At 42.8% G+C, this 26,624-nt stretch overlaps 1 protein-coding gene across 5 annotated transcripts in view; it reads left to right on the top strand.

The window, feature by feature from the left end:
- Nucleotides 1–1,436: 1,436 nt before the first annotated feature.
- Nucleotides 1,437–26,624, top strand: part of AKT1 (AKT serine/threonine kinase 1) — a 76,909-nt gene continuing 51,721 nt past the window's right edge. The window contains exons 1-2 of one of the 5 annotated variants that reach the window (XM_041398294.1): nt 1,437–2,009; nt 8,371–8,546. In XM_041398294.1, coding sequence (XP_041254228.1) covers nt 8,501–8,546 — 46 coding nt within the window. In that variant the 5' untranslated portion in view covers nt 1,437–2,009; nt 8,371–8,500. Of the gene's footprint in view, nt 2,010–2,176; nt 2,300–3,011; nt 3,027–6,726; nt 6,836–8,370; nt 8,547–13,211; nt 13,371–26,624 lie in introns of those variants that run through there. The other 4 variants (XM_041398309.1, XM_041398318.1, XM_041398300.1 and 1 more) reach the window with 4 other exon arrangements.

Genomic DNA, 26,624 nt, shown 5'->3' with positions numbered 1-26,624 from the left:
AAAAAGCTTCTTATTATATGTAATAGGTTTGTAAAGGCAGAGCTGTATTCCCCAGCTTTACTGCTGTAAATGCATTTTATGGACTTTTATGTTGCCAACAGTGCAAAGCTGTGGGAAGATGTGCTGTTTCCTAAATTCCAACCAGCTTCCGATTGCAGAAATGTGATCATCAGTGATCGTATGTTTCTGAAGAAATCCAATCAGTTCTTACAACCCAGTTAACGTTTATGGCACTGTCAAATTGAGAATAAGCAAGCTCTCTTAATGACCAAAGAAGACAAATTCTGATAGTGGAAGGGCGGAGAAACGTTAATCTGTCATTGCTGTTTCCACAACATTGTTTTTTAGAGCAGAATGGCTCTCAAAAACCTTACCAAAAATATTGTCATGCTGTAAGCAATAGTTGAAGCAATTTGTCATGTTCTGAGCCATTCCTACTGTGAAAGCAGGACGGCCTTGAGTGCAACATCCAGAATAACTACCCTGGCCCCTCCATGGGCAATTCCTTAATTCTGCCTGTCCAATGTGGAATGGGATATTGGAGCATCCTCCAATGTACTGTGGTACCTCGTTAGTTAATCATCTGGTATTTTAGGGGAGTGTAAGGGAAAATTGTGAGGCCAGAGAAGCAGAACTGGCACTCCATGCTTTTGGGGGAGCTTGCTGGAAGCCCCCCAAGAGGTTTAAAGGAGCTTGGTCCTTCCTAGAGTCTGAAATGCTGGAGCTGCCTAAGCCTCTCATCTATGTAGGGCAGGAACCCTCTTTCTTGGGGCTGCTCTTTGTCCAGAGAAGGGCACTAATCTGGTGAAGGGGCTGGAGAACAAGTCTTACAATGAACAGCTGAAGGAGCTGAGGGTGTTTAGCCTGGAAAAAAAGAGGCTCAAGGAGATCTTATAATTCTCTAGAACTCCCTGACAGAAGGGTGTAGCCAGGTGGAGCCTGGTCTCTCTTCCCAGGCAATCAGTGACAGGACCAGAGAACAGTGTCTTATGCTGCACTGAGAAAAGTTTAGGTTGGACATTAGCAGGAAATTCTTCACAGGAAGGGTATTTTGAAATTGGAATGGGCTGCCCATTTCAATGGGAGGTGGTGGAGTCACTATTCCTGGACGTGTTTAAGGAACGGCTGGATGTGGCACTTAGTGCCATGGTCTAGTTGACACTGTGGTGTTCAGTCATAGGTTGGACTCGATGATCTGTCCTTTCCAACCGAATTGATTTTGGGATTCTGTGAAATTGTCCATGCTCCAGGCAGCCAGGTTCACAGGCCGAGTCAGGACAGGCCACATCCCTCCCCTGCCGGGGCACAGCGTCCCCAGCGCTCTGCTCCAGGGCCGGGCCGGTGCCAGGGGAAGGGGGAACACCGGGCCGCCCGGGGCCAGGAAACGCCGCCCCCGGGGCCTGGGGCCGGGCCGGCGGGTGGGCGGAGGGGGCCGGGCCCGCGGGCGCTGCTCCGCCGCGCTGTGGGAGCTCGGAGGGCGGCGAGGCCACGAACCCCGTCCGGGGAGCGGCGCGGAGCGGAGCGGGGCGGCCTCTCGGCACGGGCGGGAAGCGGCGGCGGGACCGGCGGCCGCTCCGCGGAGGGTGTGAGCGAGCGCCGCGGAGACGCGTGCGGGACGAGCCCGGCGCGGGCGGCGGGAGCGCGGCCCGGGGGTGCGGGGGGAGGCGGCGGCGGAGCGAGGCGAGGGGCGGCCTCGCAGGGCGGAGCGGCGGGGAAGGCGAGCCGGCAGCCGGAGCGGGTGTGCGAACCCCACGGGCCGAGCGCCTACGAGAGGGGGAGGAGGAGCCGCCCCGCCGCCCGGGGATGGTGAGGAGGAGGCGGCGGCTGCCGGGAGCCCAGTGAGGCCTTCGCTCGGCGCCCGCCGCAGAGCCCGCCCGCCTCGCCGGCCGCCCCCTTCCCCCGCTCTCTCGCTCGCTGGCTCGCTCCCCCCTTCCCTCCCCTTCCCCTGACTCCCTCCCCGGCTCCCTTCCCCTGCCGCCGCCGCCGCCTCCTCCCGGGGCTCCAGCCATGTAAGTGACCCGCTCCCCGGCTGGGAAGGGCTGGGGGAAGGAAGCGCCGGGGCCGGGGCCTGCTCGGCGCGGCCGCATTGTGCGGGGCCGGGAGGGAAGGGAAGGGCCGGGAAAGGGGGCGGCCGCTCTCCCTTCGCCTTCCCCGGGCGTGGGCTGCCCCGCCGGCCCCCGGGCACGGCCAGGCGGGGTGGGGGGCGAGGAGGCCCGGGCTGCAGGCGGCCCCGGCCGGTCGGTCCGTCCTGCCGGCGGGCCCGGAGCGGACAGGAAGCTGTTGGCTCCCCGGGGATGCGGTGGGTGAGAGGGCGGCGGGGCGGGGGTCTCCCCTCGGGCCTGCCCCCGCCCCGGCCCCTGCGCGAGCATCCCCCGGGGAAACGGCGGTGGGGGCGGCTGGGGGGTGGCTTGTGATATTTCTGAAACAGCGGCGAGCAAAGTAGCCGAGGGCCCCCCATTTTCCCAGCTCCCCCGCCCCCATTTTCTCCCCTTGTCTTCTGCGGCCGCGTTGTTCAGCCCAGCTCCGCTTTGCGGACCACTGAGTGTTTGCCGACGGGGGTGTGATTCTCTCCGTGGGCATTTCGCGTGTGTAGGTGGCTTGTGGACTTGATTTTTTTTTCAGTCGTGTTTTGCAGAGGTGTAGGGAGCTGTCTGCAGAATCCCCCCCGCCCCCTCAGGTGAAGCAGTTGCCGAAATGTTCTTAGAGACTTGTAGGACTTGTGTCTGTTTCTTTGTAAAACACATAATCAAGCATATAAACGTTCTGGTACTTTCAATTTATTTTACTGACAGGACGCTACTGATGCAGATACAGCTTGCACCGTATTGGTGGTGTGGGCCCCCCCGCCACCCCTCTGGGAAATATTTAACTGTTTTGCTTTGTTTTCCTACCACCTATCATGTAAGAAACAAATCCATGATTTTTGCTTGTTTGTTTTATTTATACCACAGGAGGGATGTACATTTCAAAATACAGTTATAAAAGGGAGTTACTAACACTTAATGCTGAAGAGTGTTTGTTTGCAGGTAAATAAATTTGACATACTGCATGACTAGTAATTACTTTCATGTAGTAGTTAGTTTCATGGTGACAGCCACAACATTTGTCTGCGTTAGCAGATTTAAAGACACTGTGGAACTACCTTTGATTTTTTTTTTTTTTAAATAGTAGAGTTTGTGCTGTGTGTGGTGTTTATGGAACTGTTTTTGGTGTGCAGCAGCAGTAAATCAAATTTAATAATTGATCCAGTGTCCACAAGTCACTTTCAGCTCCAGTATTCACTTACAGTCCTACAAAAATGTTCTGTAAGTGATTACATTAACAATTAAATAGTTTCACAACTGTCTCGATTTCTTTGGGGACAGAACAACACTTCAGTTACAAATACTTTAAAATGGAATTTGATTAAATATATCTCAGGTCGGTAGCAAAGTTCCGAGCAGCACAGTTGTTAAATTACATGAGCATAAAGTGTAAAAAGACTTGTTCTTGTTTTGGAACATAAAGAAGATTTTGTCTGGGCTGCATAGGGACTTATGAAGAAGTCACTTTTCTGCCATCAGTCAGTTTTGAAATAGATAGCTTAGTTTGTCCTATCAAACTGTTATTGTGTTTGCAGCGTGGACAGTTGGATGTCGTAACTGTGGCCCCTTACCTGAACAGCATTAACCTCCTGTCTATTGATCAGCAGAGGCAGGAGAGCACAAATATTTCAAATTACAGTTTTGTAAACCTAGATTAGGCTAATAGATTGGAAAAAAAAAGGGGGGGATGTGGCTATAGAGATTTTTGTTTTCCAGTTACCATTTCCCTATAACTTAGTATCTGAGAATCCTTTGTGAACCTTGTGATCAGCTGCACTTGCTGCCATGAAATTCCAGTTTAGATGTGGTGTCATTGGACACACAGCACATACTAGCAAATACTGGTGGCCACACCTAAGTAGTGGCCCACAATGCCTTTTTGTAAGGGAAGCTGAGATGGTGGCACAACCTGGTCCTTCTAAGCTTCCTTGAAAGCTGTCTGCCCAGATTTGGTAACTGGGTCATGGTGCGAAGCTGCTGCAGGCTCAGAGGGCCTTGAGCACGTTGGAATCACTGCTGCTCACATGAAACAAACAGGGCAGGATTTGCGTAAGGCAGGAGACGTACTTCACTGGTCAAAGCCTGGTGGGAACATCTATCTGTACGCTCCACTTGAAACGTTGGCTGGAGCCCAACTTTGTTGTGTCTGTGCCGTTTTGGTGCAGTTGGCTGTCAGCTGGGAGCTTGCACTGGGAAGAGAGCGTCGGTTGCTCGTGGCATCGCGTGTAACGGGCCTGAGCGCACCGCCCTGGCCCAGTCCAGCTCCTGTGTACGTCGTCTCTCTCATGACAATGTCATGTGGCCACAGTAGGCAAACTTGGGCAGCTGGATCCTGCTTTGCCAGGTCCTGCTGCTGTGCATTATGAGAGCATGTAAGGATGTGCAGCATGTTTGGGCTCGGAGTGCCCTGGGAGAATCAGGAATGTGCTACACCAGGGCAGTGGGCATCAGTAACTGGTGTGTGACCGGGCAAGTGTTAGCCCAGGGGAATGCTTTTTTGTAATCTGCTTTCTGATCTGGGCTAACGAGTGCAGCCCAGACACACATGCCAGGACAGACTGGTGGGTCAGTCTCTTTAGTCCCTTGCTTACTCTCCCTCATGAAGATGAGGTGATTACCATAGGTGCTCCCATAAGCTTAAACTTAATTGAAGACTTCCTTTTCTTCCTGATCGGCTGTAGGGTGTGAGTGGAAACAAATATAAAACTTTGCATTGGAAAGAGGACAGGAAGTACAAATTAATATTTCTGCTTTCTTAGAGAAAAAAGGTGAGGATAACGTATAGAGGAGAACGAGAGAAGGAGCTCTAACACAACTCTCCCAAATACAGAAAAGGTGGTTCTGCTCCACCTTCTGTTGGATGGTTGGTTTGACTGACTCCTTAAAGCAGGTTTCATTGCTGCAGTGCCTACGGAAGTGAGTTATCTCATTATTTATGAAGAAGTTAATAACCTTTAAGGAATTAATATGTACGCAAAACCGGTGTCACCGTGATACAATGCTGATGTCATGCCATTCATGATTTTACAGCACTTCAGCTGTGTGAGGACTATTGCAGTGTTAAAAAAAGTATTGCAGAAATGCATATTGAAAAACAAGCAAAGGGAAGACTAAGAGAAAGACCAAGTTGTTTAGCTTTTGACAGTATTCAGTCCTGTGCAGACACAGACTGGAGCAGCCAGGTCATACTTACCTCAGATGCCCTCTCTTCACTGGGAACCATTCCTAGATGGCCATAAATGAGGACTGTAATCATTCCTTTTCTTTTTCCCCTCTAAGGATTTTATGGAAAAGGAACTTTTTCTGGTTTACACATCTTCAGTAGTACATTGACCTATAGTTAACTTGCTCTTCTATTCCGAGAAATCACTCTTGCTTGCTGCCACTGTCTTCAATAACGTCTCTTACTAAAATAGATGTATTAGGCACAGCTTGAATGTGTGTTTTAAAATACAGTAGATAGAGCAGGTTTGCTGCTGCTGGAGCTGTGCCTATGGACATCTTGTTAGACAGTGAGAAGGGTTCCCCAGCTCTTCGCATTGCAAATTAAAAATAGCTTAAGTTTCTCCATGTGAAGTAAGTGCTCTAACATGGCTGACTGAAGGACTGAAGTGGGACCCATGATGCAGGTTGGTGTCAGGAAATGTTGAATGTTTTTCCAATTTGTTGTGCCATGGCTTCTTTACAAAACTCTCCACCCCTTTCACCACCACTCTCCCCTGAAAGGAGGTGGGCAGGTAAAGACACATCCCTGAAAGCACTTGCTTCAGTAGCAAGTGGGAAATATTTCTTGGGTAAAAATGATAGGGAAAAGGCAGTCCAAGCTGCTTGGACATCACAGAGAGTAGAAAAAATAGTCCCTCTGAACTTTGTATTTCTTGGTTGATCTGCTTTTTTTGGCTCTGTTGTCATTCAAATTTGGATTATTAAATGACAGTTTAGCTGATGACAAGCAGGAAGCTGCCAAGTTGTAATCCTGGCAAGTGTTAATGCAGGAAAACCTGGAGTAAATTAGCTGCAGATTGGAGAATTCTGTCCTTCATGCTTTTTTACATTTTTAATAATAGTATTGCCCTTTCTACAGCCTACTTTGTCTTGTAGCTTCCATTTTTATGTATGGTTGTTGGAAAGGATATTGATTGCTTGGTGCCTCTAAATGGTTGAATTCAGGACGCAGAGGTAGGATTGCACAGTCCCTGCACCCTGTATGACACAAAGTTAGAAGCGTTAACTTTCACACCGAGGTGTTGCATTTCCATACTCGAGCTGTGATAATCTTGGGGGTTTTGTTCAACACTTTGCAAATTGCTCAAGCCTCTAAGTGAGGTCTAGTCTCCTCTTGACATCAGCAAGCAAGTCTAGCTTGCATGGCTGTCGTGCATTGTGCATGGCCATTTTGAAAGGAGCAAGCCTGCTGTGTTTGTCAGGTTCTATCCTAATTGCTCTGGAGCTCAAGGAGTTTGTTCCAAGGTATCTCTGGCAGCTGTGGATTACTGGTCTCTATTCTGCAGCATACAGTGTTCTCATATTTATTTATGAAATTAGGAATTATTACATGTCACTTGTTCCAGTGTAATTTTTTGTGTATCTTCCTTCCCTCAGGCAAACATCTGTTTCGTGGAGTTGATAATTCTAACTAGTGAGATCGGCAGATTTATAATTTGGAAAAAAAATCCAAACTCACCTTGTTTCTGGGGAGAACTTCAACATAAACTGCTAACTGGAAAAGCTGAGGAACAGTAACAAACAGTGTAGGTTTGTAGGCAGAGTGTCAGGGGAGTGACCTCCTTTCTCCGTCCATTTCTGCTGGCAGTGATGGAACTTGTTCATATTCGAGCTTTGTGCTTTGAATGCTGCCTGTTTTAGATCACTCGGATGTAGTACAAAGCCCTGTGCCCCTGCTGGGGTTTCAGTTCTAGGCTGGATTCATTTTGACCACCTGTTTTCTTCCATCCAGTGTTGTGTCTTAGTGAGTTATGGGGAATTAGTTGCTGTTTAATCTAGTTTCTGATGGATGGCTATCACCTGCATGCTCTGGGATAATTGATGCACACGTGCCAAATGCATGCAGAGATGGTATATATTTGTCAGGTGGGAATGGGATGGCTCTGTGGTAAGTGAGAGACTCCAGTAACAGCCAGGTCTTTGGTGGCAGTTTACAAATGCTGCTGGGTTTTGTTTTATTAAGCTTGTTGGTTACTGCTGGGAATTTGTCACCAGTTGGGTTTTTTGATCACTTAGATAATACCAAATTGAATGGCAGCATGGACACTTCGGAGAGCATAGAAGAATTAAAGAAAAACAGAGAATATTTGCACCACAAGGAGAAAAGTAATCAGATTCAATTTAGAAAAATAATAAAAGCTAATGCATTTGGGAAGAGATTATATTCAGTGAGGGAGGGAAATGCACAGAATATTTCTGTGGTAGTCAGCCACAAGCAAGGCACATTTTCAATAAGAAATGGCAATCCTGAGCTATTTAGAGAGGGATTTTGTCTCATAAAGCAGAGGGGTAAAAGTCCCAAGTTGTGCTTGGGTATATTTCATTGTGAGAAAGGCAGTAGCAAACTGCAGCATGGTTAAGGAAGAGAAATAAAATTGATCAGGGTGCTGTAAGGGCTGATTTGGGATAACAGTAAGGTACATGAGCTTATCTCTGGTTGTTTATATACCTCTGGGAGAGGTAGAAGTTAGAAATATCAGATTTAGAGGAGATACTTTTTGGGGAGTCAAGGAGATCTGAGTGGGATTAGGGGATTGATGCTGAAGGTAGGAAGATCTGAAGCAGGATAAGAATATTTACTGTCAGAGGTTTATCTCTAAGACACACTGCTGGTTAATAGACTATTATCAGGCTGTAAAGAAACCTTCCAGGAGATGTTCTGGAAGTCTCCCTTACCAGGAAACATTGAAAACTGTTTTTTGTGATATTTCAGAATTTTTATTGTTGCAAAGAATGAGGTGGTGTTGCAGAGATGGAGGTCTACTAGGTAAGGTATTGAATCTACCTGTAATTCAGACAGCACCTCGTAGTGTTGTGAGTCTGCCCATGATCAGCCTACTCAGTCAAGAAGCAGGACTTTAGCAAGCCTGTATTTTGGCACCTCCACCCGCCAAGATAAATTCTTGTGGAGAGCTAAGCCCTTGTTTAAGATTTGTAATAATAATAGAACAGAAAAATCCCAAACCAGCAATGCAGCAATGAAAACTACTCCCTGTTGTATACATTGTACATCTGCGACATGCTTTGAAATGATGGCATACTCTTCTTTTGATTCTTTTAGAAATAGCTGAAAAGGAGGAAAACGGAGGAAAAACCCTCATCCCTCTTGTGGAGCCTTCTGCTGGAGTTCAAGAATTTCAGCTGAGTGTTCTTTTGCCATAAACTGGTTTTCAAGAGACATTCCTGCCATTATGAATGAAGTAGCGATAGTGAAAGAAGGCTGGCTTCACAAACGAGGTAAGTGACTCTCCCTTTCTGGACAGTGAAATGACTCCATCCCTCTCTAGTCTGGTGTTTAGCAGCATGTTCTCAAATAATCCATTATTTTCCTGTTCATCCTAGTGGGAAACAGCACAGAGGTAGCATACCTAACTTTTTTTCAAGCTTTAGAAAATGCATGTATAAGAGGTTTTCTTGTGTGTGTGTGTGCATGTGTTCACCAAAAATTGGTGTCAAGTGCTTTGAGAATGATGATAAAGGTAGCAAGTGAAGGAGGTACTACTTAGAGTGTTAGTGGTTAAACTGTAGTAAATAATTTTGGTTTGTATGTAGGTCTGTAGCTTTTCTTTTTGTGCTAAAAGGGAGAATTAAGATTAACATTTTTGAACAGTGAAAAGTATGCCTGTATTTTGTGAGCAATGCTGTGCTCTTGCAGACTTGCTAGAAGATGTGCTATTCTGTGTGTATCTAAGCTGCTCTGGGTACCAGTGTCCTGGACAGGAAGAATAGCCTTGAGTTTTTGCACTCTGTAGTTGGTTGTACCATGAATGACATTTGATTTCTATAAGAAGTCTTTATTCTTGACAGAGTGGCAAAACTGAAAAGACAGTCACATGTATGGTGAGGCTTTTTGCCTTCTTATGTGTTTCCTTCCCAAAACACTTTTTTTGGGAGGTGCTCATTTTCAAGTACCACAGCATTGATTCTATAGGATATTACCTGTTTCTTTGTATTCTACTACTGTTTCTTGGAAAGGAGAGAGCAGTGTTAGGTACTTTCCATGATAGTGTCATTGTTTTGGACCAAAACCAGAATCTGTGTGCTCCAGCAGTAGGGAAGCTTACATGGTTCTGCAGACTCAGGATTTTTCTAGAGGGTTTGCAACAACTTGCCTGAAGGTGCAAAGGTGTAGCATAAATATTTATGGAAGAAATTTGAAATGCGTTATCATAACATTAGTAAAGGCTGGTGGTTCTTCCACAACAATAAGAAATATCTAGGAATTTGGAAAACATCTTGATAATGTCTATTTAAGAGAGTGGAAGTGTATATTTCTAGCAATTGGTTATGCAGTTTAGTTTAGCAGATTGATGCTTGATGTACAAATGCTTTGTTCAAGTTTTTTTAGGGGGATGTGTGGGGTTTTTTTGGTCTGGTTTATTTCAGTTGGAAACACCTTTGCACTCATTAGTTTAACTAGCTCATTCAGTAATTGTGGTGTACCCAGGCTGCTTTGTTCTGACAAAGTATTTGAGAACTGTTCTGTGTTTGGATTAAATAGAAGAAAGAAACACAGGATTGTACTTCCCATTCCCATTTATGAATCTAGAAACTCTTCAAATCAGAGATTTATTTTTTAAATTTTAAACAGTGTTTTCAGGCTTAGGGGTTTTAATCATCTGTTGTTGCAATTCTTCCTACACTTACCTGTAATTTAAAAAAAAAATTCTGTTATTTTGAGGAGCACTGCACAAAAGTCTGAGGGACAAACATTTATTTTAAACATTATGGAAAAGGCATTGTTAGGATGATTCAGAGGCACATGTGTCTGAAACTTTTAAACAATCATGCTGTATTTCAGGTTTGTCTGTGTTTAGTTTTGAGAACTGAATTTTTGTTGTTTCTAGGATTATGATAAAGTTGCTTTCAAGTAAGGAGACCTCTGGGGAAGGTCTTAGTAAAAAGATGCCCGGATCTCCTGATCTGACTTTTTTTGTTGTTTTAAAATTGCCTTAGAGAAACAGATTATTATCTCTGATGGATTGCTGATAATGTTATGATGAGATTACGTGCTGAGCACATTCCCATTTTCAAAATGTTACTCTGCATGTTCCGCATATTTGATGCTGCAAATTTGTGCTCAAACTCCTAAACTGTTAAACATACCTTGGCATTTTTTGGATGCCAGGTTTCCTAATCTTTTTAACCTGTTTCCCAGTGTCCTTTTGCCCTCTTGGTATGTGCAGTGACACCTATTTCATTCCACTCCATTGACTTTGCAACTGTTAATTCGGTGTTGTCCTCATGAGGAGGTTTTTAGAAAGCAGTGCTCTATTTTCTCTTCAGCCTGCTGGTGTCAGCCCTGGGAATCTCTTGGTTTTTGTAGCTGTTCAGGGATAGGTTGACAAATTTAGTTCATTTGGCTCTGTCTTTGCTGGGGAGTAGCTTAGCCACTCTGTGTATGCGTGTGTTTTGTAAAGCATCTTTTTTTTTTTTTTAATAATCTGCATTTATTACCAGACACAATCAGTTTGCTTGCTCTGCTAAATTAAGTGCTTCAACCACAGGATGTTTCCAAAACTGATGTCTGATACGGTGAGCTTCTGAAGTCAAGGCATAAACAATAATTACTGCAGGGAGGGACTGCTAAAGGGGGGGATTTCAGATATTAGAAACATACATATATATATATATGTGTGTGTGTGTGTATATATATATATATATACATATAAATGTATCTATATGTGTGTGTGTGTATATATATAGTATTTTAGATCATTTATAAAACCAAAGGTTGCACTTCATGTGTTCTTTAAAGATCCTAGGGTTTTCCACATGCAAATATATTAGGCAGTGACTGGCTAAAATCCAGATTGGGCAATGATGTTCTCTCAACCTAACGTTCCCCATAGCTTTGGTTGGATTTGGTGTCTCTTACAGTTCCTGTCCTGAGCAGTCAAACAGCATGGCTGCGTGCAGTTAAACAGTTGCCACATCTCACCTCAGCAGTGGCTTAATTTTGGTGGTTTTAATGATTTGTGTATGTATAAATCAGGCTGCAAAGTGCTCTGGAGCCCTTCTGGATGGCAGGTGTAAGTAAGCATAAAGCCATCATTAGCAGGAGCAGGTGTTTCGGCCTGGCAGGGAAGTAGCAGGGCTTTCTAGAACTGTGTAGTTGTTTTCTTCTGTCAGCATGCTTTACATTTATGTTTTTGTTTCCAAGATTAAAAATACAAATGGAGAAATGAAATTAAACATTGCTGCCTGACTGAGAGCTCTTGGCAGTTCTCTAAGACAGTCACTGAAGGAAGCTCCACTTCCAGTAGAGCAGATGTTTGTTTGTGCTGGGGCCAGTTGTGTCCAGGACATGTCTAACCTCAACCATGCAGAAACAGAACAATTCATGGATGAACTTTGCCCTCCCCATCCCTTTCCCCATTGCAGTGCTCCGTGCTGTTACTCAAATCCCAGCAAGGATAGAGTCTTGTGACCAGTCTTTGTAAAACTGCGTGGCTGGACTGTTCCAGCACGCAGGTGGGAGGTGTGAAGGAGCTCAGGCTTGTGTTTGTGCATCCAGCCTGTGTGTGTGCATCCAGGGTGTGCAGTCCCTGCTTGTGTGATGCTGAAGGTTTTGTTTAGTGGGAAAGGATGAGGGAAATGGTTCGGTGCAGAGGTGCTATAATTGTGATTGAATATGAGGGGAGAAGGAGAAAATTATCTGCCCAAATTGCTGCTTGTTGAGCTCCGAGATTATAGGTTTTCTGAATGTATGTCATGAGGATCCTTAATTTTGGTTGTGTGGGGGGGACTTTTTGGAGAACAGAGGTGTTCCCAAGTGTATTTTACTTGCTTTACTGGTCCATTTTAAAGATCTCATTGGATTTCTTGCATCTTTCTGCTCTGATCCCTGTTTGTAAAGGTCCTTCTATTGTTTTCAGTCTTCATCCTGTTTTTTTTTTTTTTTAAAGTCTTTCTGCATGGCTAACAAAGAGGGGATTGTGCGTTTTGATACTCTGTCATCTCTGTCCTCCCTAGTATGTCCGGTTTTCTTATTAGGGCATAAACTTGTATGAAAAAAAGGAGTCTTTTGGAAGCAGGGAAAGAGGAGGAGGGAAAAATATACACTGACATTTGAGAAAGGAAATTGAAAAATCTCCATTTCTCAGTCTGAGAAATCAGAAGCAATTATAAGGAGCTGGAGAGACCTGTGTATTCATCCATTAATATTTAGCAGGAAATGCAGAGCTATTTTGTTTTTAAATAGCATATTAACACCACATAGTAATTTTAACCATGAAAACCATAACATGTCCTCCAAATGCCAATTTTTATGGACTTCAGGCCGGTAAAACTATTAGACTGATGGGAGTCTGTACAAGCTGACCAAATCTAATAGAGGCCCTAAAATGAGAAATAATACATAAGATACCTACTCCACTTCTGGATATAATACCTTTTTTTTCTTTTGGTTAAAAAATTATTTCTTTAATGAATGGAGTGATACAGACAACAATAAATAACAAGTGGCCCATTGTGATTTTTCTTGCTATAGCTTCATTGCATAAAGTGGATGCAAGATCCATATGAAAAATACAAACCAGGACTGAAATGCTGATTGTTGCTCTTTTAACTTTCCCTAGCAGAATAGCACAGATGGTGAACTTTACCTTTATTATTTGGAGCACAGGTTCATACTTTCAGTATTCTGTTAGTGTGAATCAAAAGAGGATTTTACGAGGTATGACCAGATATGTTTTTAAGCCAGGGAGTCTCTGGTGTTGCTGTTTTTCTTCACCTCTTCTTTCTTCTCTCTTTTCTGTTCTCACCATGTTCCCTACCTCTTTTTCTGTATGTGTGTGTGTGTGTTTTATTTTGGGGTGTTTTTTTGTTATTACCTTGCCTTCTGTCTGTCCCTGGGATATAGTGATGCACTGTCTTGGTGACCTGTGTAGTCAGAACCTTTGAGATTCAGATTAGTTCAAGGATCGTCTGGCTTTCATGGTATTTCAAAGAATGGCTGTGGCACTTGATGCAGAGGATCCTAAGAGCCATCTGAACTCTGAAGATGCCAGCTATAGAGGGCACAGCTGCTTCAGAGGAAAAGCTGGGGGGATTGGAAAGGTAAGAAACAAGATAGGGGCTGAACAAAAAACGGAGCGGGCCTGAACAAAGAATGGAGTGGGGAAGTTGTGTCAGAGGGAAAGAAGCTGGTGCTGTTTCTAGAGCTGAAGGGTTGGGTTTATAGGGAAATCTGTTGCTCTTTTTGTTGGAAACAAAAGATAAGCTGTGTCAGTTTGTGGTTTTCCTTGTGTGTCTCTTTTTCAACACAAGGGGCAATAGTTTTGCAATTCTAGCTCTTGGTTGCTTTCATTTTGCTTGCCCTGTTCTGGGAAAAGGGGACTGGGGAGGAACCAGGAAATTGTCAACTAATAAATCTGACCTTGGTGGTAGGCAAGATGCTAGAGACATTAAGAACGGATGAGATCACAAAACATCTGGAGAAATATGAGCTGATAATGGCTAGTCAGCTAGACTTTTGGAGGGTAATCTCATCTGATGAAATTATTTGTGGAGAGATCATAGGAAACAGACTGGATCCAGTGTACTCTAAAAAGTTTGCTCTGGTTGACAGGGGAAGTCAGAAACTGAGAATCAGCTGGTGCAGTGTAACTGTACTGTACTTCATCTTTGAAAGAGCTGGTGTAGCCTAGAAATGGCTCATCTTCCTTTCACAGAGCAGACTACTTGTCTTGGAGTGTTTCTGTTACTTTCCAGCAACCTTTCAGAAAACTGTCTTCCAGAACATTTTTGCATGAAACCCATTCTTTATTCTACAGCTTCACATTTTTGAAGGGTGACATCCAAATGTTTCTTTCTTCAGTAAAAATTACTTCCAAAAAGTCTTTATTCTAACATTTTCACAAAACACTTTCAGTTCTTTAGAGAAGTGATGCTGGGTTAGATGTGTTTTTCATTGATTGTAAACTGACTGGAACTTAGTTGGAAGTGAGACTGAACACTCTCTCTTTGAATGACAAAGAGGAAGAGCTGGGATGTTGATGCCCAGGTTATTTATGTCAGTCCTGGAAGTTTACTTTCATATTCTGTTTTATTGCACATCAGAAGCGAAACAAACTAGGTCTCAATTTTATCTCTAGAAGTGGGGTAGCGTCATAGATTAATGTTACTTGTTATTAAAAGGGATTTGAGAATGAGGGATCTAGGACATTGCAAGCCCTGTAAAAGCAAGCCTGGAAATGCTTGCTACAGTGGATCATGTAGAAAGTGCCTGTATTGGCTTTGATTTTCTTTTTCATGGTTCCTTGCTTTTCAAAAAGGGAAAGGTAGGCCTCTGGGAAAAAAAAAAAAAACGCTCTCCATGTTTTCTGTTCTTTTTTTTCTCTCAGTAGGCATATTGAGAAGTCATCAGGTTTGGATGTAGGAAGAAAGAAGTACTGAGTGAGTATGCTATTTTGAGGTAGAGAGCAAGAGAATAAAGCTTGCTCGTTCTTGCAGGGGTGGTTTTAGGCAGGGTGCCGTGCCATGCACTTAAAATTTGGCGCCTTGTCCTCGCTTGGAAATGTCTTCCCCTGCAGCCCCTGTGTGGATGCCAGAAGGTTCCTTCCCTTCCAGCTGGTGCTGCTGCCACTGTGTAAGCACTGTCATTTGCACTCCTTGTCTGTGCCTGTGGCTTCCCCTGCCCAGACTTGCTCCTGGTTATCCCTCGTAGCCTGAGGTTCTGCAGTCTGAAAAAGCTGGTGAGGATTTGATGCTCTTAGAGCAGTACGTGGTGACATGTGGTGTCTCTCCTTACATACACTTTCAACGTAACTAATAATTCTCTTAAAAATTGGGGTGGTGGTTGGTGTCAGATTCATTTGGGAGACAGACCTTGATATCTATTGGGAGAAAAAAAAGGATTTACTTAATAGCTCAACATTTAATTTTGATCTATTTTAAAAGAGAGAGAGCATTGTAAAAACCAAATACTTGTCAGCTGTTTGGGGTTTTCCCCCTTTTACATATTGGAGTAGCTGATTTACGAAGGAAAAAATGAGTTAAGCCTTATTTAAAAGTCATCTCTCATGGAGGAAGACAGAAGAGGGATTATTATTTTCAGATGCATTATGTTGTAGGTACAATGTGCTTCTTAAAGGGGGAACAAAAACCAGGAAACTATGTGAGGAAAGAGGAAGAAAAAGAATGGAGAGAGAAAAGCACCATATTAGGTGTGAAGTAGTGTGTTTTTGTGAGAAATATTTATTGCAGCTGAAAGGGGGAAATAATGAAGACTGACTCTGAGTGCAGTTGGTAAGCATGCTACAGACCTCTGGGATTATTCTCCCACCTCTTCAAGTTGAGCCAAAAATGTGAAAAAGATAGCTGGTCAAATAACATTGTGAAATTTTTCAGTTTATTCAAAAGTGCATGGTCATGTTTGAGGACAGCTGAGGTAAACAATCATCAGAGACTGTGGGCAAGTCAGTTACTGTTTCCCCTGAGCCTCTTGGGTAAGTTGGGAGAGCATGTTTTGAAGTGCTGTCCAAAACCCAGGCCTTTGGTGAACTGCATGTAGAAATACACTTTGGAGTCAGTGGTTCTGTGCATGGCTGCAGTGGTATTTCATGCTCTTAATGAGACTGAGTGCAGCATCTGAGTAATTTATAGGACTGTCAAATCAGTCTCCTCTGCCTGGGCTTTTACTAATGGTCTCTTAATGAGAACCACAGGATAAGTGCTAGAAAAGTGGGCTTTGTGTTGGTGGTGAACCACAGCCTTCACAGGAGATACCTGTTTTGGGAGGGAGCTCCAGCCTTGGAATGGTTGAGGTTGGAAGAGACCTTTGAAGATCATCTAGTCCAGCCCCTGTGTCATAGGCAGGCACACCTTGCACTAACTAGACCATGTTGCTCAAAGCCCTATCTGAGCTGGCCTTGGACAGTTCTAGGATGGGGCATCCACGGCTTCACTGGGCTGCCTGTGCCAGTGTCTCACCGTCTTCAGAGTGAAGAATTTATTTATTAAATATTATGTAGTCTAAATCTAGTCTCCTGTCACAATGGGCCCTGATTGAAAGCCTCTCTCAGTCTTTCTTAAAAGCCCTCAGTGTATATAAAAAGTGAGCAGTAAGGTCTCTCCAGAGCATCCTCTTTTCAGGGTGAACAGCCCCAAACTCTCTCAGCCTATCTCCATAGGACAGGTCTTCAAGATAAGCATTATTTGCTGATGCAGAGTCAAGAGGTTAGCCCTGGTGTACCTTGAAGTGAACTTCAGGTGCTGATGGAGGTCAGGCTGCTTACAACAATTGCTACTAATTCTCAAATTTTAAATGCAGCCCTTATGTTTATGTTGGCTTTATAAACCAGTTCCCATCCGTAGAAGTCACAAGATTTTGAAAGTTTTGCCTGTTTTATTTCCTGAAGCAGAGAAGCTTGCTAGTCCTCATGACGTTGAGAAAAATTGGAAAAGATAACCTGAGTGCCTCCTTCATGGTTTTGACTAAGCAGAACAAAAAAGGCTGTTAAATTACTTGTCAGAAAAAAAGCTCAAAAATTAGAGGATTTGAAATAATTTGTCGTGTTTGTTTTTGTTTTTCTGGCCTCCTAGCCTTAGCAGTGTTAGTACCCTGCTATTTCTACAATTGTGTCTGAGGGTCTGGGGATCACAGAACACATCCTGATTACACTTCAGAAAGCAGGCAATATGAAAAAATAAATTTCTCATTACCTGCAAGATGCTTGACAAGTATAATTATCAATAGAAACATAGAAATGAAACTGTATTTGAACTGCTTTTTTATTTATCAAATTCCTAAAATAAATCTTAAGATTCAAGAGAAAAAAAACTTAGTTAAAATTTTGTCGTGTCTTCCCGTACACGCCTTTGTACGTGCCATATTACAAATGACAACGTATTGCTGCTTTGTGCAGAATGATGTAGTTAAACTGGTGTGGAAAATATTAACACTGAGTAGGGTTTATGCCCAGAATTACAAGACTGCACACAATTCTGTGTATTTTTCATTTTATGCCTATGTTGGGGCTTCTCAGATGGAGTATTAGTAAATAGTTATAGCCTTGAACGACCTGTTAAGCAGCTCAAAATCCATTGCCAGGCCTCAGCAGAGTGGGAATACAGCCTTTTATTTGCTGGTTGCTTTTCAGGGGCTTCCAGGCATGGATTGTCTGGACTGGTGTTATTACATGTCATACATATCCCCGCGCCTGTCTGTCGTCAATAAACCATCTATAAATAGCAATCATTTAACTAACTGAAAGTGTTTTCTTTGTAATGTAGATTTTTCTTTGTCTTGTTTTATTATTTTTAACTTGATCATGCAGTCTCCTTACCTTCCTATGCTCATTAAATAGAATGAAAATTTGGGAACACCAAGGAATAAGTCAAGACTCAAATGTGTAGCTGCGTAGATTTAGCTGTATTAAATATTTATTATTCTACTGGAAGTTTGTGCATGGAGCAGTCTGGAATCCAGTTATGATTATCTGTGTTGACAATGCTTGTTGTAGGATTTGGAAGTTGTTTTCTAGGCGGACTTTGATTTCTGGGCAGAGGATATGAGTCCTATGCCAGTATAAATTCACTGATGAAGTAATTTTATGGGAAGTGGTCTTTGTGCTGCTGGGGCAACATATGGAGAAGACTGCATTTCAGATCATCATGGGGTTTTTTTCCATAATTTTTTTTTAAAAATAAATCCTGCCTTTTTTACATGGTTGTTACTAAAAAAATGGTTTTATCTGCTTTAGTCATAGAATGGATTGAGTTGGAATGGACCTTAGATATCGTCTAATTCAACCCCCCTGCCATGGACAGGGACACCTTCCACTAACTAGATCAGGTTGCTCAAAGCCCCATCCAAACTGGTCTTGAACACTTCTAGGGATGGGATATTCACAGCTTCTCTGGGCAGCTGGTTCTAGCACCTCACTACCCTCAACCTAAGGAATTTCTAACTTCATCTAATCTAAATCTTTTCTCTTAATTTGAAGCCATTCTCTGTTGTCCTGTCACTGTCTGCCTGTGTAAGAAGTCACTCTCTCTTTAATCCCTCTTAAAGAATAAATTGGTGACTTTAATACTGTCTTTGGTTATTTTTCAAGCAGTGAAAGAATAGTATATTATGTGACTTTTTCAAGTTGAAGTTTTCTTTGCATCAGGGATAGCTGTAAAATCTGGTCTTCTTTTCTGTAGGTGTATTTTTACTCTAGCAGGAACATGTAAAAGGTATATAACTGATGTGTCTCCTGATGTAGAAGTAAAAGTTGCCTTATCACTTGCATGATAAGAAAAGCATTTATTCTAAATAAGAATTAGGGAAAAATTGCATTTTCATTTGTTGAAAACCACTGCAAACTTGATGGCAACAACCTCCAGCTGACTTGCAGTATCTCTATAATGCCTATTGAACACTTGTGACAGCTTGTTTCTGTTGTTTCTGCTGAAGTTTAGCTTGTAAAGTCAAGATATCTTGATCTGAGAGATGGGAAGATGGTTAAATCACATCATCATGGAAGAATAGCAGCGTACTTAGCTTTAAAGCCATTCACGACTACATTGGCACCCCTTTGTTATACAGTGTAGCTGAAAACGAACTGCAGCAATAATGAACCAATCCATCTAAATCACAGCAGCTGAACAACTGACTGTTCTATCTCAAAATGCAAATGCTTTGTGCAGAATGGATTTAATTGTAAATGTTTGCTTAGTAGGGAATATGAGCCTTTTAGTTTGTGACAATAATTGTGAATACAAAGACCAACAGAATTTTAGGGTTTACATAGCTTGTCCCTGTTCTCATAACAATATTTCAAAGTCACTTTTTTAAAATGTACCATTTGGCTTTTTTCTAGCCAGTGAATAGAACTCTAAATGCCCAATCTCCAAGTGGTGTTTTGGAAACTGAAGGATAAATTTAGCTCTATGTACTTTGATCAGGCAGAATTTTCTGTTATATTTCTTTCAAATCTATGTTAGAGCTTTTATGTAGCTTCAGATAATAAGAGGAGAAAAATGCTGACTTTCAGAGCTTGAATTTGTTTTGCTGTGCAGAAATGCCAAGTGTAACTTAGAGTATTAAGCATTTTCTTTGAAATTCTGGTAAGGTGCCTCTCAAACAATTGAAAGGTTACTGTGAGGAATTTCTTTTGTAGTCAAACTAACAAGCAAAACCCCTCTGTATTAAAATCTTCATTCTTTGTTAAATTCCTGAAGCCTGATCGCTTGAGTGCAGCTCAAGAGGGTGAATCTCTCTCACTGATTTGAATGAATTAAAATAAAAGCAGCATTGTCATTTTGGGAAAGGAAAAAGCTCACCGAGCTTCATCAAAAAAAGCAAGAAAGCGGGAATACCTGCCTCCAGGCTGTTCTTAGGTATCTGTGTAAGGAAAAACAGATATAACTTGGAAAACAGACACACACAAAATGTGTGTGTTTATGCTTCTGTTGGCATTTTGTGTGTTCTTTAATAGCCTTCACATGTGGATTAGTCCTTCTGAAAAAAAAGGCAACCAAGCCCCCTGAAGAATAGGCCTTTGTGACACTGGACAAGTTTACTGTGCCAAAGTTATGGTAAGAATTTGTAAATTTTGGCTGCTCAAGTACTTCCTTCCCCTGCTATGTTTTTATGTTGGAAACTTGTAAGTGTGGAATAGAGGGTGTTTTTTGGTTTGGGTTGTTGTTTTTTTTTTTTTTTTAATGACAATGCAAACATTCATTTCACAAACTAAACCGCCCGTTCACATGACGCTGCTGCTGTATATAAACACCCTGTTGATCTTGTTCTGCAGAAGTGTTTGCTGGGCTTCCTGAGTCATACGGAAATGCTCCACTGCTCTTCTTGGTGCTGTGCTGTGGACTTGGGGCTGTATCTGCTCATATTTAGTTTCTAAATTAATGTCCCTGAAAGACATGTTTTTACTTGGAACAGGGCCCTCAAAGTTGGGATGTTTTTCTGTGCCTCATTTTCTCTCTGTCTTTAAGATTTTTCATTCTGCTATCTCAGGATAGCAGTCTTAGTTAAAGCTGAACCTGTTGGGAAGATGTTTGGTGCTTCATAGTTGCAAACCTCGCTTCCTCTTATATGTGATATTGTTTCTTCACACAGATCTTAGTTTGTGGCAGGCAATAACTCAGGCTGAAGGAGCTGTGCAGAACAAACAGGCCCAAGAGGATGCTGCTGGCTGCACTGCCAGGTGAGCCTTCCTGGCAGCCTGGGATGCAGTGATGAGCTGTGCAACACAGTTAGTTGACTTCACTGGGGTTTTCTGGAGTAACCAAGGGCAGAATCAGAGTCCAGGGCTAGACTGTCATGGTGACAAAATATTTAGAAAACATTTTCTAGCTTGAAACAAAAGCTTGGATTGTGCAACACAAAGTACTGTTCCAGTGTAATAAATGATGCTGTGTATTTTTAAAGGGTTCTGTGTGTTCCCTGTCAGCTCTTGCCAGATGCAGCATGTTCAGGTAAAATGAGGCATTTTTCCTCCAGACTGTTGCTTTTACAAGCTGGGTTAATTCTCACCCTTTATGCAGTGGGGTTGCAAAGATGTGGCAGCAAAATGTGACCTCACATTTTGAGCACAGTGGGACATCACTGTTAAAGACAGGTGCAGTGGAGCAGTGTCTTCCCTTCAGCCATGGTGGCACAGCTGCATTAAGATCAGTTGCTTAAAACTTAAACCTTGTAATTGGCCTGATCTGATTTCTTGTGTGCTCTGTGACTAGACTTGGTGATTGCTGTTATTGGGTTAGAATGTGCTATTCTTGCTGCAGTAGGAACTTTCTGTTCTGTAAGTGTTTCATCCTTCTGTAATAACTCTTGTAACTTTCTTTTTGTTAATACCTGGGGTTTTGTGATGCCCCAGTCTTACCAATATCTACACTCTGACTTGAACAGAAGCCACAGGTCTAAAGTGTCTGCAGAAGATTGTTCATTGGGAATAATATAAAATTATTTTAAGATGAGCAAACCTATGAGGACTGCTAGCCAGTCATGTACAGTTCAGTTCAGCACACTGCACCATTTGGAATTAATGCATATTTTTCCCAGTCTAGTCTGTGTTTCCTGGGTAATATCAGTTGTAATTTCTGAGAGAGCGTGATTTTACATGTATCCCGCCTTTTCTGCTTAAAGCAGCAGGTGGCCAGATTTCTTCCTGAAAAATAGTGACTTGTCTCAGCTCTACAGCAGCTCTAAGCAGATCAGCTGCAGAGGCTTTTTTAATCTTCAGAGTTGATTTTTTTATAAGTTCCTGTAGTTGTTGGACTGTACTGTTATTCTTGAAAATGGAAAACAGAAGCAAAACACGGAGGGGGGGAATATACTTTTCTAAGATTTGCATCATCTTGCATCTTTGTATGCTTGGCGTGTAACCATGTCCCATTCAAAGTGCTGCTCTGAACAGAGCAGAGCTCATTCTTTAGGCTGCTGCTTTGTCCCTACCACTAGTTCCTCTGTTGCATTGAGCTACAAAACCAGCTGCTTTTGCTTTTCATACCTATTTGTACCATCTCTAATTTGCTATTAAGATGTTAACTTCTGCCTCCCGTTAGCCTAGCATGTGTCTATACTGTGACTACAACGGAGAGGCGAGCAAGCAGTTGTACGTGCTTTCTCTTGTGCTACCCTTTCACACTTGGGAAATGGTCCCTGTAAACAGCTGCAGTGCTGCTTTATTATCCTCTTCAAAAGCTCTGGCTCCTTGTGCTGCTTATAAAAGGCCCCAATGAACTTGTAATGTGTGTGTGCTGTGACTGCTGTTCCCAGCAATGCCCAGTATCGGTCCCCTCTTTGTGTGTGTCTGTGTCTGGCTTTCCATTGTCCCTGTCCTGTGACAGTCAGCTCCCAGAACAGGACTGTCTCGTTGTTCCATGTGTACAGCAGGTGGCTCAGATCCAGATGTGTATCTGAAGTTGCTGTGTACTGCAGTTACACAAATCATTATGTTACAGAAAAGCTGCATCTAAAATACAGGGAAAAAATCAGATACACTGTAATAAGTTTCATGCACTTTTAAGGGTTTGGGGTTTTTTTTATTAATCCTCTGTCATGTTACTGGAAGGATCATGCAAAAAATGGATATATATTAAGTTCTCTTCACATTGTAAGAAACCTTTCCTGTGGCCAGAGGAAAGCTTTCTTCTTGGGAGCTGCTCCAGGCTACTAGGAATGGGCTACTTCATAACAGTTCTTGTTGGTTTCTTGGAGAGGTTTGTTTATTCCTGTGAATAGAGTGGGTGTGCTTATGGCAAAACCTCATGTTTCTGGAGACTTTCCTCTTTTCAGGCATTATTTTAGAAATGGAATGACACACAACAGGATGTGTGGTTGTAGATATATGTTCACGCTTCAGAGGCCATGCATACCTTTGTGACCATGTACAATCCTGTGCTTTTTCTCTCATCATTCATGTGGTGAAATAAACCATGGAGGAACAGTGGATTCATTTCTCCTTTTTATGCCCAGAACACACAGAGAATGTATTGATACTCATCTTTCTGTTGACTTTTAAAATGCTCAGACCAGTTTCTGGAGGTAAGGAGAGAAAAATGAGGGCACGTGCCCATGCAGGCTTGAGATTTTATTCCTCAAATTTGATTTGAAAATTACAGTTTGATAAAATTACATTTGTTCTATTTCTTTGTTTGTATGTTTTTTAATTCTGTATTACCTACATGCAGTATTAGTGTTTGGAGTTCTTTCGTAGCATTCTGAGCGGCCCTACTTTGGGAAGGGTGATCAGACCAGATCACATCAAATGGCTCTTTTTAGCATAAAGTATTCCGTGATTCTTAACCAATTTAATACTGGGATATTGGGAATCTCATGCAAAGCCCACCTTGATTTTGAAGGAGATTAACAACTTCATATGCAGAGGTGTTTGGCTTTATTTTTCATATTCCTTGTGATGGCCACCAAAGAGAAAATAAATAACAGTTCCTCAGTTTTCAACAGGCCTTTTAATTTTTCAGTGTTGACTGGTCTGTTCATATACAGAAGTTGGGATTTTTCAAGGGAAAGGTTCAAAACTTGGAATAAACAAACTGTGCTTATTTACTACTTTTTGTAAGTGTTCTGGGTGTGAACCCAAAAGTTACTTTTTCCTTTAATTGCTAGAATGTCTAGTTTACTAAGATTGCTATGTAGCTGTGAAGCTGCTGGAAGTTTTGCTTTCATTTGTTTATTTGGCTCTTGTTGCTGTGAGGCTTGCTGTCAGAAAGTAGAAATGTTTCTAACCTCATCCCAGCCTTTCTCCTTCACTTTTTTACAGTCCTGGTATAAAAGAAAGGGGAGAAATTTGGGTGTAGCAGGATGTGTGGTAGAACTAGCTCTGTTCTTTCTGGGCACCTTCAAGCAGGGCTTCTATTTTGTCACTGACAGCAGTTAAATCAGGTGCCTGATGGTGCTGCCTTCAGAAGAAGCTGGTTGGCTACAGCTCCTTCAGACTCTGAGGCAGGGGAGGTTTGCTTTAGATGCATGTTGTGTTGCTGGTGGCTCGAGTTTACAGAAACAGCCTGTTGTGAAAGTTGAGGCCTGAGCCATGAGATCCAGTTTATCAACAGCAATTGACAGAACAGTCCATGGATAGCAGAAGTGACCTGGAAGTTCATCATGGCTGATCTGGTGTCCTCAGCAACCACTGACTCACAAATTTCTTCCTTTGACCAAATCAGTGTAGTGACTGTGTAATTCATTAAGGCCTGTTCCTGATGGTTTAGTAGCAGTCCTGTCATTTTTTGGCCACTGAGATGAGCAGTCACCTTTTGAAGTCAGATTCGATAAACCCGGTGATCCATAGTGTGATGGATCTCTGCTGTTTGTTCCAGGGTAATAGTCACCTCAAACAGTTGACGTTAAATGCTGCTTTATGAATGCCCTTAAGTTGTAGATTATTTCATAACAGGTTCTCTTCATGGTTGCAACTAGAGTCCCAAAGGACAGAGTAAATTTTGGACCTGATGTGCTGTTTCATTTAGAAAAGAGAGCCTTTGAGGGCAGGGTTGAAGCCTGGCTCAGCCAGGAATGGGAAACCTTGAGTAGTATGCAGCCTTTGGAATTTGTTTTATCTGAGACAGTATTGTTGTTGTGTGAAGTCTGGAGCCAAGCTCTCCATATGAAACTACATTAGCCCTGTGTTTGGATCTGTGTATGAAATGAGATAGCTGTAGTACCAAAGGGACTTTTTTTTATTTCTTATTGTTGTGTAACCTAAACTCTCTAGAGCAGGGAGATTCTTGAAGGATGCATGTTTAATACCAGCTTCCTGTTAAACTTTCACTAATTATTTTAAAATTATACTTAGAATCTGCTGTGGATGTTTTTAATTTTCTGCTTTGAAAACTTGATACATCTTCCTTCCTTTTCCCACAATACCAGGATAGTGGTGATTATTTTGGAAATTGTTTTCCTTGTTCAGGTTTGGATTTTTGAATGCTAACAGCCATTATGTCTGATACCCTCTTCCATTTTTCTTGGGCTGGAAATGCTGTTGCTAAAAGGCATATCCATTACCTATTCCTTGTGGCCCAGAGGAGCTTGGTAGGTCAGTGAAATTGAAGGCAGAGCATCCAGGAGCTGAAGAGGTGTCTGGTACAGGAGAGTACCATCCTGGAACTGAGAACTGAACCCAGTCTTCCCCTGCTCTGCCACAAACTTCCTCCTTATACAATCACCTCGGACAGGGTTATTTTTCTCTCTCTGTGCCCCAGTTCCCTATCTGTAAAGTGGTGATAACAGCACTTCCTTGCTTTGTGGGGATGTTGTGAGGACAAATGCAGCTCAAGCTGTGGGGCTCTTGGATACTGTGGTAACTGGGAGCACAGATGGAAGAAGGGAAATGTTCCACATAAAAGCTTTCTGTTCTTTGAGCCCAGTGGTAGATTATGGCACTGATGTGAGTGTGGCTTCCACTGAAGTCATGGCTTGACTGGTGCCATGTCTTCCCTTCAAAGGTTTCCTTCCTTCCGTGTGCCAACAGGGAAAGCCCTTGACGTCCTCCTGGATGTGATTGTTTGGGTTCTTGGCTGCAGGCTCACTGACCCCAGGAGCCTGGGTGACTCTTGCTGTCTGTTTTCGAGCCTGGCCTGCTCACAGTTACTGGATGGAGTGTGTGCTTCTGGCACCAGCCACCCAGCATTTCACAGACTAACTCACACCCTGGAAAGAGTCAAAAATACATATGAATGGATTTTCACTTGCAAAATCCAGACTGCTGTAGCAATTACTCTGAGCAAGCCCTGGATGCAGTGTGACCAGAAGAAAGCAATTGTCCCTGACACAACTGGTTAAATTTCATAGAAACCACATCCTCTGTGTTGCCACTGACAACGTAACATTCCTTAATGTTTGATTTCAAGCAAAGCTTTATTACCCAGCTGTACATGCAAGCATACTTTCTTCTGAAGAATTTCTGTCCAGAGTCACCACAGAGTGAAGCCCTTTCCATTTTAATGTGGACTTTATAGTCTTGTTTATATATAGTACAAGCAGGTAAGAGACAGGAAACCTTCTGCTTAATGTGTACGTTGTGACGTGTCTGAAGGGAAGGAAGGCAGTGAGTTTAGTATTTGTTCAATTGGATCTTGGTCACGCAAATAAGTTTGGTTTTGGAAGCTTTTTGGGCCATGAGGTAGAAGTATACTTCATTTATTGCTTACTCCTTGGAACATGGGGCTCATGTCATCTTTCTTCTTCACCTGCCTTGATAAATTCTATATTTAGTCATCTCTGCCCATCCACTTGAACAGGACAAAAATAACTTGAGTGTAATCCATCCTCTCTGTCCTTTCCTCTCCACCGCTTCCCTCCCCTTTCCTTTCCTGCTGCTAGGTTTAGGGCATTCAGTTGTTTGGGAAGTGGTGTTTGTTTTGCTTTGTTTCCTTACAAGTAGGGTTGGAGGGCAGGAGAAAACATTTATACTGTGGCATAAAGTTGTTGTGAAGAGTATGCAAACTGTCAGAAACACTTCCTCCTCTTTTACAACATTTGCTGAGGGGTCAGAGTGTGTGCAGAGTGTGTGGAGGGAGGTGGAGCAGAGAGGTTGGGAAATGACTTGCATGTGGCATACATCTGTCTGACAAAAAGCCAACCGTGCCAGGGGATAAATGGACAAACAAATAATGTTTCAGTTCTGAACTCAGAGGTTCAGAACTTAAAGTTTGCACAGGAGCAACTCTTCAGATAAGTTTCCAACTGGACCTTGACTTGTGTTGTGCAAACACATAGTAGCTAGCACACAGGAGTCTGTCCTCTAAAAGCCTGCCTGGGAGAGGATCTGGGTACAGGCTGTGCTTTGCATGGCTTCTCCTGTGTCCTGCAATGGGCATATATATATGTTAATATATATATATTTGTGT

The sequence above is a fragment of the Onychostruthus taczanowskii genome, unplaced genomic scaffold, assembly GCF_017590055.1.
Source record: "Onychostruthus taczanowskii isolate IOZ18803 unplaced genomic scaffold, ASM1759005v1 scaffold1, whole genome shotgun sequence".
NCBI classification, from domain to species: Eukaryota; Metazoa; Chordata; class Aves; order Passeriformes; family Passeridae; genus Onychostruthus; species Onychostruthus taczanowskii.
This window is presented reverse-complemented; position numbering and strand designations above follow the sequence as displayed.